The sequence below is a fragment of the Trematomus bernacchii genome, unplaced genomic scaffold, assembly GCF_902827165.1.
Source record: "Trematomus bernacchii unplaced genomic scaffold, fTreBer1.1, whole genome shotgun sequence".
Lineage (NCBI taxonomy): Eukaryota > Metazoa > Chordata > Actinopteri > Perciformes > Nototheniidae > Trematomus > Trematomus bernacchii.
Window position 1 is genome coordinate 2,090,701 of NW_022987582.1, and position 12,760 is coordinate 2,103,460.

Below are 12,760 nucleotides of genomic sequence, written 5' to 3' on the forward strand. Positions count from 1 at the left end.
GCAACCCTTTGATCCGCCATTGTTGTTGTTGCTGGCGAAATGCATCAGCAATGACGGGTGACGCGGGGGTGAGCAGGAGAGGTGGGGAGAGGCGGGGCTATGGCATCATCGTTTCAGGAAATGATCGTACAGAGCGTACACACAGAGCCGCAAGCGTTTCGTCTCCAGACTTACCCACTTTGGGAGCCGTTATCAAAGTGTATCGGATTCGGGCTCCGAAGCCGCGGCTCCGATTCGGCTTCGTGTGGACGAACCGTCTAAATGATAGAGAACGTTAGAGAACGTTAGCGGATACAACTGATATCGTCTCCGTGTGGACGGGGCCTTAGACTCTGCAGGAAATATTCACTCCTACAAATGCAGGCTTTGCCCTTCATGTGCTCTTTAGTGTGCATGTTCCCGCTGAAAGGCTGTTGGTGCCATCTCAAAGAACCATGACTGTCTCTTCATGGGAAATGTAACTGCCTTCACCATCCACTGGTGACTGGGGCATGGACTTTTAACAATGTACAACTAATCGTTTCGTTTTTGATGTCCTTGAAGCTTCCTTCATGTTGTGAGCATGACAGAAAATCTTTGTTCAAACAATGTCATTCTGACAGATATTAAAGAGCTGCAATTTCAGGGTCATACACCTTTTTCTTCCAGGTGTAAATCAAAGTCAATTGGGCTTTGGGAGGCTGAAGGCTGGGAAGGGTAAAACCTACCGCTCACCGGCTTCTTCTTGAACTTTCCACCATTGCTTTTTTCATTGTCACAACCTCCACTGCACCTCACTGCTTCATCCAGCGATCCCTGTATACTCGGTACGGTTGATAAGAACTGAGGTGCAGCGGAGGGTCCGTGGAGGATGGATGACTTTCACTCTCTTTAATCTTCTGCCCACCTCACCTCGCTCAGAAACACGTCATCCTCAGATGTCTGTTATCTACTGGGAAGATGAAATGAATGTCAATATCAAGAAATGTACAACTATAACCACGTCAACGATACAATTATAAATAATCTTATATTACCAAGTATGATGCCATTTTTTAGACTTACAAAGCAGATGTTGGTCTCAGGGACGATGTCTGAGAGTGAAATCACATCTTCGTTCCCAGACAGGTTGCCTGAATTATCCATAGCCCCATCGTCCCCAAAACTGGAACAGAGATAAGATTTAATTACGAAACACCTAAGACAATAAATAAACAAAAAACATTTATCATTGCCTTCTGTACCTGTGATGGTCCAGGTCTGTGTTGGCTGATTTGTGCACTTCGACCCCTACAGACCTACGGATAAATGTAAACACAAAATACATTAACAGAGTGTGAAGGTGAGGTGTAAGAAGAATAAAGGTAATAAATTATCTAGGCTTTACCGTAGTGGTGGAGAGGTGGAAGCAAGTCCTGTGCTGCCGAGTGATGAGGTGGACAGGTTGACCTCGTAGTCCGCAGGGTTTTCTCCAAGCGGAGGCGTCCTCGGAACAAGATCTGGTCTGCCGAACTGCACGCCTGTAAACAAAGTATCATTAAGAAACCAAATCTCAACAACAGTTTCTCCAATCAGAGCACAGACATGACAATAATATATCTGCCTCATTCACCAAAATCTTCAAGTTTAAACATAAATGTGTTCTTGTAAAAGGTCTTAAGAAAGGTCTACATCAGATTCATGATGTGTACTTAAACCACATAATTGCTCTTAACTCTGTTCTTATAAAGAAGCCAAAATAAATAGAAAGTTACGACAGTAATTCCGCAATTGAATATTTAAATGTTCAGACACTGAAGGGCCATGAGCACACACAGTAGTTCAAATACATTTGAAAGGATTAAGTTAAGGATGCCTAGTGTGTAGTTTACTGTTTATTTGGGTTATAGCAAAATTAAATCAATCATTTTAATAATAAAAATATATAATGTAATTCAAATATTTTTATATAAAACTGTAGAATTGGACAATAACATTTTTTTTTAATACCCAATCAAAAATAAATATAAGATCAAATCCTTAAAAAGGAAACATTATTCAAACTGTAAGTGTGTTTAAGAAGAGAGCTGTTTGTAAGAGCGGTTGTAGAATAATGTCTAATGTCCACACTGCTCGTGAGGTGTCAGTCTCACCGCTGTCGGCCTCTGAGTCGGTGCTCTTGAAGTGGCTGTGGTAGACCAGTCTGGAGTCGACTGCTGACTGTCCCGTAGCGTTGGAGAGCGGGGGGGGAGCGCCCAGGGTGGGGGCCCTCCGGAGGCCGCCCTGACCCCCACCACGACTCTTCTTAGAAGGTGAAAGTTTTACTGGTAAAGATGGAGGATATAAAAGAGCATATGGTCACTAAGGGAACCAAGACAATTCACCCATGGGATTTCTGAATACATGCATATTTATGTTTACGTGGAATTTTCTTGAACACTGTGTTGCACATGAATTGCTGGAAACGATCTGCATAGAAGCCAGGTCTGTGAACTGAAACTGTGTCCTAAAGTATCAAAAACAAAAACAGAGCCATTTAATACTTTCTGTTCAGAATTATCAATTTATTAACAACTATCTATAAATCTGCCATTTAGTAATCAATTTAAACTAGTGAAACCAATTTTTCTTTGAGCCCAAGATAACATCTATAAAGGGTCTTGTTTTCTCAATTTTCTATTATAAAAACTGTGTCCGCTCCAGATGAGGCTTTGTTTAGCTCTCCAGAACATTCAGTGTGTAAGCTCTTACCCCATCATGGACCAAGGCCTTCCAGGAATGCTCCAACTTCTTAATAAACCTAAATAATAAGACATAATTAAACAATTTACTGGAAGTTAAATAAATGAGTTATGTAGGAATGAAGCTTTCTCATGAATTCAAAGCTTTCAGTGCAGGACTCAGAGCATAGGGATTGTCTCCCAGGCCACAAACAGGACTAATAAGCACTAAACTGCCTGGTTGGTTGGCCCAGCTACCCAAACAAAACACAAAGAGGGGAAACAGACTGTATTCTATGATTAGGATGAGATTACTCAAATGTATGGTTTCAAGGCAAACAGCTGTTTGCTGCTGAACAAACCTGTAGGACTGCAGAATGTCGATGATGCCGATGTAGATCAGCAACCTCTCTCCTTTACTATTACGAGATGGAATACCGCCCATGCTGGAAAGACAGAGTAACAACAACATATCATTGTCATGTCCCAGTCCCAGATAAAATGATAATCAAACATATGTTCACATTGAGCAATAAGACTCACTTGTCCTCTGAATCCAAAGCACCCTTCCCTCGGGCCTCCCCCTGAATGGACTCCATGGCCGTACAGTAAAGACTTTTCTGAATTTGTGGCCGGCGCTGATCTGGGGTCACTGCTCCCTCCGACCCCCCACTGTCACCAGAGTTGCCCCCGCTACGCTCCCGGTCCCGACTGGCCTGGTCCATGTTGTGGATGCCCATCAACAGACTGTAATCCATGATCTTGAAACTCTGCAAGAGCTTCATGACACAGAGAAATACAATTAACATGAGCATCAATCAGACCTGCTGTTTTCATGTTCACACGTGCACTCTCATAGGCAACACTCCACATGCTCAGGACAACCCTCCTGTTATTGGGGTTGGACGTAATCAAATCATCGTTATTATGAAAAAAAAATGCTACTTAATCCTTCTTATATTTGTCTTTTTTAATAACCAGTTTTACTATTACTTATGAATGCGTTTTGTTTTTATACCTTTTTTAATTTTAGTTTTCTGTAAACCGAATTGATAAGATTAGAGGAAAAAAAGGAAAAATAGCAGTCAGAAATTATGTATAAAGTACTGTATAAATTGCTGGAACAAAATAAAAATGTACTTAAACAACAATTTATACAACAAAATGAAGGTGAGTAACATACAGCATCAACAGCGAATCCAACGGCAACAATAAACAATAAACACAGCAGTGTACACACAATGAAAATAACCAATTGAAAGATATGGTCATGGCGAATGAGAAACCATCGTAAACAATAAATGTGTAGTGAGAAGTTGATTTCTACCACTGGAACATACATTTAAGTGGGCATGAGAAGCTAAGTAGCCGTGACCACAAAGCAACCACAGAAACAGATTAACCTCTAATGGAAAGAGTTATTTTGATGAATAAATTATGTGAGCCTTTGTTTTATAACTCGTTTGGCTTTCTCAAGTCGGACAAGCCCACATTATACATCACAAAATGACATCCTGTATTATCTGGAACAATAATGCCACCTGTCTCCTTCAACTTTTAAAAAGGAATCGTCCCTGAAAGTAAACAAAGTATTAGATTGCAATGTCATGCAAGCTTGAGTCATTTCTGCAACACTAGACTGTTGGGGATGTGGTGGAGGGGCTCGACACTAAGAGACAAACAACACTGAATGACTGCCTTGAGAGAAAGTATAGATGTATCTGTAAATAACATTGAGTTGAACATTAAAAAAAAAAATTTTTCTCCTCAAAGTTTTTTTAACATGCTGCTTATTGTGTCTAGAAAATCACAGAAATGTAATCATTCTACTTGTTGGTGCCTCACAGAACTCAAAATATCCACTAAATTATTAACACATATTCAGAAAAGTATATATATACACACACACTTTTATAAAAAATCAGATTCCCAAATTAACTTTGGTTTTAAATCTCAATATTTTTTAAAAGAAAATTAAAACTTGGATTTTTAAGTCATATTAAATGCACGTATTTTGAAGAAAATGCAGTATGGTTTATGTAAGGGCAAGATGGTAATGTATTCAGCTGGCGTATATATCATGAGTTTGATTAGGTACTTTAATAAACTTATATGTAATGTAACAGATGTGTCCTGTACTCCCATGTAGGCTGAAAAGCTTGAGTAAAAATGAATCGACCAATTAAAAACCAGTCTGTGACTCACCAGGCAGTCCCTCTGTATAGTCTTGCACATGGCATTGAAATTGTCGGCTTCCAGCAGCAGCCCATCCGGCAAGTCCTGGATGAAGTCCAGGTCTTTGTGAATGGGAACGGCCTTCTCCCTCTCTTTAGGGGACGCTCGCCTCTTATAGGTGGAGCCCTTCAGGTCGTATTTAAGGTGCATGGGGATGATCCGAGGAAGAAGATTGTTCATCACAACAATACGGATGTTTTTTCCTCCTGCCTGAACGCAATACAGCCCGTAGAACTTGGGTAGCAAGGTGCGCTTGTTTTGGTTAATGTTCTGTAAGGAAAGAGGATAATGAAAAAGAGATATACGACACACTTTATTTTAGAGAGACATCATTAGGGCTTGCTCTCATTTAAGCCTCATACTCTCACAGTTACTGAAATCTCTCATATGGAACAGCTTCCCACTTCCTGTTATATGCATTCGTCAGGCTCACCATGAAGTATCCAGGCAGGAGTTTCTGTAGGAACTCTGCCTCTTTGTGTTGAACAGTCTTGATGATGAACTCGTCATCACTGGAGACATAGAAGAGGGATCCGCTGGCTCCGGGGTTAGACAGCTCGATCAGACCATCATTACACAGAGAATACTACAGAGGAAGAGGAGTCTGCATCAGTGTCCAATTGAAACAAGGCAAACGTTGGCATTTCCAAAAAGCTTATCTAACTAAAACAGTGGTTTTCTTAACCAAATGGGGAGTCACCAAGAGAAAAGTATTTTATAAAACAACAGGGGACTTGATATAAACTACAGTACGATAGACCTGTCACAGGTTTCCAAGGTAAATGTTCAACTACAGGGCCATACATTGATTGTGTGTTAAATTGTTTATATAGAAAAACAGCTAGTAGAAAAATAATTTAGTTGTGACAAAAACATAAAAGCACAAAATATGATTAAAATAAAAGTGACCACAGTGTCCACAAACAAATTATTGTAGAAAAAGTCTGCAGTTTTTGGTTGTCTTGTTTTTGATTGGTTAAAACATTCAGCTTTGAAAAGATATGTTAAGGTTTATTATCTCTCATTGGAATAATTTGTCTTCAACAAGGGGCACATGTTAAAACCACTGAATAAAAGGACAGTGACTAAAGCTTTCAGAAGAGCAGTTCCTGTAAACATGGAAGTGTGTGTTTGTGCAAGTACTGACCAGGTAGTCATCTGGTCGAATGCCAAAGAGTTCCCTGAAATAACGAAAGGCAATTGGCGCATAGGTCTTAAAGCGAAAGTCACTGTAGTGATGAGCAGGAGTCAGGTTACTGCCTTCACTGAAAACACATCAAAGAGAGCCAAAGGACATTAAACACAACTTCACAATTAAACATTCACAACATATTCAGTGAATGATTATCCCCGCCAAAATAATGATATAATAACAATATTATCGCAATATCAATATCAATAGAACATTTTAAATACAAACAAACACTAGTAAAGCTTTTTAATACAAACAAATACTAATAAAGATTTTTAAGATGCTCTCTTTTACAAATGAATTACACTTAAAATATGGGTGCACGGAGTTGGAGAGAGAGTCTGTAACCATAACTTTACAAAAGTGCACAAAATGTAATTTAATTGATGATTTTAAAGTCAATAAACATGATATTACCACATCAATACTCATTATTAACATCCAATTGTTCACTGTTATTGTCAAAGGTTATTCAACAACAACTTCTGTTATCAACCTGGGGAAGAAGATGCTTTCGACCACCACAAAGTCCTGCATGAGAACGTCCCTCTCCGCCTTCTGGCTTAAGCTGCCAACGGTGTGAGTGATGCCCAACTGGATGGCACCTTTCAGGGCAGATGACGTAGTCTAGAGGGGTCAGAGAGGAAAAGATAGTAAACCCCCGAACAAACTAAATGTTCCCCCATGACTCACTCGTCCCTATTCTTGGTACATCTAATGAGAGAAAGTCCCAAACTAATTTTAAACTATGACCACCTTTTACACTTTTCAACTCTGCTACATGTAACAAAAACAGCCCACTGGTGTGACCAACCCCCACCCTGTTCTGACCTTTTTATAGGTGGTCTCTCCGGTGGTGGTCTCCACCCCCCGGTGTCCGATGGTCTTCTTCATACTCTGAGTTGTGCCAGGCAACTGATGAGAGGGGCAGAGAGGAAAACATTAGATGAGTTTGCTGGATCAACATTTACTTGACTTTGAATGCTACATAATAGTGCTACAAATTAGACATTCTTTGACATCCATACCTCTGAAGGGGCCATTTTTCGGATGCCACTGGTCCCTAAGGACACAAAAAGGTTCAATTAGGAGTTACAATGGGACAGACACAAACCCTTGAGAACAAAATGTGAAAACGCAGTAAAACTTTTAGGGGCGGCTAGTCCCCTTGTTTAGACTGCACCTAAAGGGAAAGTTAGGTTGTTTTGTGGGGTTGTATGAAATACTCAGTCCAGTCAGTTTATCATCTAGAGTAAATGGAGGTTTGCACGCCCCCAGTTTGGAGAATCAGAATGACGCACACAAGCAAAGCACTGTACTGCTGTGGACACGGGAAGAAGCAAAACGTTACTTTGCCACCTTTTTATTTTATGCTCTTTTATACCTCTTTACATTACCTCTACAGTCCTTTCCGACAGTGAACTGAAGCAGTTATCTATGCTCTCTTCAAACTCAGACTCCTTACATTTCTTTTAAAGTGCAGAACATTGGAGTTGCTTTTCTACTCAATGGGTCTTTCTTGAAGGTTGCTAACTATCTCTTTATCTAAACTCTTGTAAATGCCAACCACAATGGTCAGCTTAAATGTGATGCGTGAAATAATTGTCAAAGGTTGAGTTGGCACCTTTTTAAAAAGAGTTTGTTAAAGACTGTTTTAAGAAACCCTCTGCTGGTTAATTAGGAGGGCTATTTCCAGCAGTGGCGGACGGCTATGAGGCCAATGATGAGCCCAGGCCTAAATGTGGCCGCAGTCACTAACTGCTGCCCTCGATACCTCCGCTCTATGTTAACTGGAACTACTTCTCCCCTGAGCTGGCTGCTCCAGATTCATCTGCTCCCTGAAGATGTACATCTACAGTCACAGCCTCCTTTCAACAAATCTGCCATTCCTAGCTCTTTCTGCAACAGCCTACTTTGCTTCTGACTTTAACTTTGCATTTCTTATTTTGATTAATGCCGTCGTAACTATTGTTTGTTGAATTGAGCCATTGAGCGTACTGATAAGCATTACCAGAGGATTAGTATCTTTAAGGTACAGTTAACACATATTGAGAGTTATAGACATCAAGAAGCAAAATGTAAGGGTTTGATTACCAAAGATAGGAAATTAAATTAAAAACATGCCCCAAACAAATAAATATATCCTCCTGGGTAAGCATGGTAACAATCACAGCACATAACAGTTTTGTAAGATATGCCCAGTAGAAACAAAGAAATACATGCTTTCCTATGTCCTTACGTAAACTTGCCGTCTGAACCTACTTCTCACCCACTCTGCAAGCACCTCTAGCCTGTAACCAATGGCAACATGTACTTCAATGCTGCAGTGCCACAGGTCAATATATACAGAGGATGTTGGGTAGATTAAACAACCTTTCCTGTGTGTGAAAATTCATCTACGCCCAGCATCAATCCAGGAGATGCACAGTAGGTGGACACTACAACCCAGGAAAGGTGGGTGTGTTAATAATAAGGCAGACTCACTGAATGCCATGCACGTCTTCTCAGTTAACAAGGAGGGACACACTGCAATCCACCGGGAAACAATGAGCATCATTCTGCACACATTCCCAACTCTCATTATGTAACACAACAACACACTATATCTTCATCACTACTCGTGCAGTTTCTGATCACACACACCCATGCCGCGAGTACCTCGCTGAAATGCTCTCCTCCAGAACTGAGTCCTAATATCTGTGGAGCAGGACAGAGGCAGCCTTAAAAGCTTAACCCAGAAAAGGAGCTGCACTGAACAACACATGTACTGACTGTGTTTAGGTACGATGAAATGTACCATGTAAAGCTGGAATGATTACTCAATTTAATACGAATATTAGTGCCCGAAACCTTCTGGTTTTATTTGTCTTCAATTTGATAAGTAATATCTTTGGGTATTGGACTGATAGTTGGAAAATGATCTGGAAAATCATAATGAGTATTTTAATTATTTTCCACCCATCTTATACACAGAATAGCTTATTGATTAATTCATTTAGAATAATTAGCATGTATTAGGAACATAACCATCAACTACTACTTTATCACATTGCAATGTTTTCAAGAGTTAATATGAAACTGGCCCTGGTAATAACACACACTGCAGTAATCAATAAGTAGATCAATAGAAAAATAACAACCAACTCTTTTATAACCAATTCATTGTAAAAGTACCTTTACATGTACAAAAAAGTACTGTTTTCAGCCTCTAAAATATGAACATGCCCTATATTTTCCTGCATTACCTTATATTTAACAGAATGGTCTTTATATAAACCAGTTGGCCTTTTTCGAAACTGTGATGGACATTTAACACATGTTTTGTTTTGTTTTTTGATATACCAAAGAAACAATTAAACTAGATTATAATCATTACATTAATGAAAATACATTTTAGTTGCAGTCAGACACTGATAAAAACCGACACTGAGCATAAGATTCAGGGTAGTAATTACCCACCCCAACTCAACCCAATTACTTAAGAATGACTTTAGCTCTTCAGTTACAGGCCTTACGACAATAGGCAAACCATCTGTTCCTCTCTGTATACTAAACAACTCCCTGCCAGCCTTGTTCACATGTAGCCCGCAGCATACACAAAGCAATAATATGGGACACGCACAGTTTCCTAACATAATTGTCTTCTTATCAAAGCTACATGAATCTACAGGATCTTGCCCTGATGAGGAAACAAGGCAAATTAAGGCTCCTACACTGGATATTACATTATCTTACTGTCACTCAAATGTCTGCGAGTGTGTATTTCACAGATTGCTGTGTCTTGTATTTGTAAATGTCTATGCTCTCAGCCATGTGGGAGCCACAAGAGTAATTTGAAGGCACTATTTTTATTCACTGATTCAGACTGGGTGGTTACCACAGCAAAAGCAACTCCTCTCTAGACAGGAAAGCTAATAAGTGACACACTAAACTAAATGGATTAGCAAGATGCAACCTCCCCATCATCTGTCCTGTCTAGAGAATAAGACCCATCTGTTTCTTTGTGGTCACTGAAAAAGACCAATTCATGAGCGATTCATCATACAAAAATCTGAAATCAAGAGAGATGGACAAACATTTCATACACTTAACAGGGACATGAGACTTAATTAAGCCTGTTCATTATCTGGGTTAGCATGACAAACTTGTAGGAAATCAATAAGATCAATATTTTTTTCTATAATATATCACTGTGAATCTTTGGACACTAACGCTAACTGACAGGGGGCTAGTGTTGAGTGAACTAAATGACAAATTGATCTGTTGCTACTCTGCTCCTGTAGTAAACATCTATATTTCTGTTGCTGAAGTATTTTTGGCCTTTTATAGAACATTTAAATGTATCCAGAAATGTTATATTGTGTATTATTTGTGATAAATGTATTTTCTACTGTAGATATGTTAATATTTGCTGTTTATTTTATCATGTTTGTAGTTTAATCCACCTTTTGAATATTTGTATATTTGAATGCCTGAATATACTGCTGCTATAACAAAAGGATTTCCCAATTTGGGATCAATTATCTGTATACCACAGACCCGGACAGACAGAGGAAAGGGAGGGGTGTAACGGGCTATAACAGGGTAGTTTCCCATGGATGGACAGACCCTATTCAAACAGCAGCTTCTCATATATTTACAAAATACATTTAATAAACCTTGTAATTATCCTCCTGCTTCCAGCTAACTCATTAGCATTCAAACAGCGTTAACAAATCACCGGCTTGATAACAAAACAGACCACTTGAGCCAACGCTTGAGCCAACGTGGTCCAGGGAATTATTTTGTAATGCATCCTAATAGACAATTCTATATAAATACTGTCCGCTCGCTGACTAAAGCTTATTAGCACCAGACTGGGGTTTATCTACAAGGCAGTTTAACAGGCTACACATTGCTTGTTTCATTTGTTAGGTTGAGAGCCTCGATGCTAACTGGCTAAGTGGCTAACCGGGACGTGAGAAAGCCACAGTCCCCGAGTCCCACGGTTAATATCGCTATAAAATGACACACGGTTATGTTTTTATGTTTGTTTGAAGACGACAAAAGGAGGAGTATTTATACACTAGATACCTGTCGGGGCTGTTGATCCCGAGTCTGCCGTCCCAGCAGTCGCCATTACGGTCTGCCTGTTCTCATCCCAGACTGTAGAGCCGACAGAGGGCTCTGATGCTCGGCTCGCAGCTGCGCCACAGCGCCGCCAGCAGACCGAAGAGGAACCGCTTCACTTTCACTTTTACTCTACTTCATATTCATGTACCTCAAGTTTAAAAGTTTAGAATAACCTTGGTGTTCACTAACTAAGTACATTTACTCTCAAAGGTGGGGTAGGTAAGTTTGAGAAACCGGCTTGAGATACACTTTTTGTTATATTCCATGGAATGCTCTTAACATCCCGATAGCAATGAATATCTTAAAGGTGGGGTAGGTAAGTTTGAGAAACCGGCTCGAGATCGCTAGAATTTGAAAATACACAACCGGAGAAAATCTGCCACTTCCTTATAGAGCCCCTCCTCCAACACACACGAACGCGCACAAGACCAATGAGGGCACGAGATAAGTTTGTGCACAGATGGAAGGCTGACAGGCAGGTAGGCCATCCAGTTACTTTAGCCGGGCCGGCTAAAATGATTGGTCGTACTTTTTACAGTATTACGGCTTCCACAGATGACCTTTTTTTATGGAATTTTTGGCAAAGCACTTAAGATATTCATTGCTATGGGGATGTTAAGAGCATTCCATGGATTATAACAAAAAGTGTATCTCGAGCCGGTTGAGAAACCGGCTCGAGATACACTTTTTGTTATCTTTACTTTTTGTAATCCATAAATAAATGTAGTATTTCCATTTATGCTACTTTATACTTCTATTCCACTACAATTCAGAGGTAAATATTGTACTTGTACTCCACTACATTTATGCAGTACCTTTAGTTACTTTGCAATTCGAGATAAATGTTAAACAATAGGATTAACACTTAAAAAATACTTTAGACATAGGCTACCTGGTTTAAATTCACAATTAGTTAAAACAATATCTACCTAGCTTGATCAATACCTCAATAATTATCACCAAAAAATATTCTGAAATGGGCCAATCTTCATAATGAGTACTTTTACTCTTGGTACTTTAGGTATATTTAGTATAATTCAACTACTGAGAGTTTATCAGACATAGTTTCCAAATTAACTAAATATGTGCAATGTTGTTGAATTATTTTTACATTCATAAAGAGTTGATTTTGTGTTTATCATGCCTCAACACCTTCTTTGTGTCACATGTTATTTAATGTTTGTTTCTTTATATCTTAAGTCTTTGCAAGTTCTTCTCTTATGTTTGTGTGTGTCATTAGTGACAAAGTAAAATATAATTGAACTAAATATTACTAGATTACTTTTACAGGGGTTTGTAACAGGTCAACAGCAGTTCAAACTATTAAATTGACAAGTTTTGTCATTACTGCCAATTTAAAGTGGACCTATCATGCTATATTTGAAACATATATTGTAGGGCCATACCTATATAAAACATGTCTGTGAAGTTTTTTTTTCAAAATACCAAACAGATCATGCATTTTAGCCATGCCTCATTTCGCTCTATTTGCTCTTTTCCAGCCCTGTTTTTGCAAGGGCTGATTCTGCTTTTGTGGCAGACT

At 39.3% G+C, this 12,760-nt stretch overlaps 1 protein-coding gene across 2 annotated transcripts; it reads right to left on the minus strand.

Moving 5' to 3' along the window:
* Positions 1–52: 52 nt before the first annotated feature.
* Positions 53–11,468, minus strand: LOC117480370 (phosphatidylinositol 4-phosphate 5-kinase type-1 alpha-like). Of its 2 annotated transcripts, none has more exons than XM_034127666.1 (16): positions 11,179–11,468; positions 7,134–7,168; positions 6,937–7,020; positions 6,602–6,732; positions 6,061–6,178; positions 5,347–5,499; positions 4,884–5,183; positions 3,222–3,457; positions 3,041–3,124; positions 2,710–2,758; positions 2,380–2,464; positions 2,112–2,282; positions 1,367–1,499; positions 1,224–1,277; positions 1,045–1,144; positions 53–928 (listed from the first exon to the last, which is right to left on the minus strand). In XM_034127666.1, the coding sequence occupies exons 1-16, from the start codon at positions 11,222–11,224 to the stop codon at positions 914–916; spliced, it is 1,794 nt and encodes a 597-aa protein (XP_033983557.1). In that variant the 5' UTR covers positions 11,225–11,468; the 3' UTR covers positions 53–913. The 2 variants fall into 2 exon arrangements, with proteins under 2 accessions (XP_033983557.1, XP_033983558.1); XM_034127667.1 differs by having other exon boundaries at positions 54–931.
* Between the last annotated feature and the right edge of the window lie 1,292 nt (positions 11,469–12,760).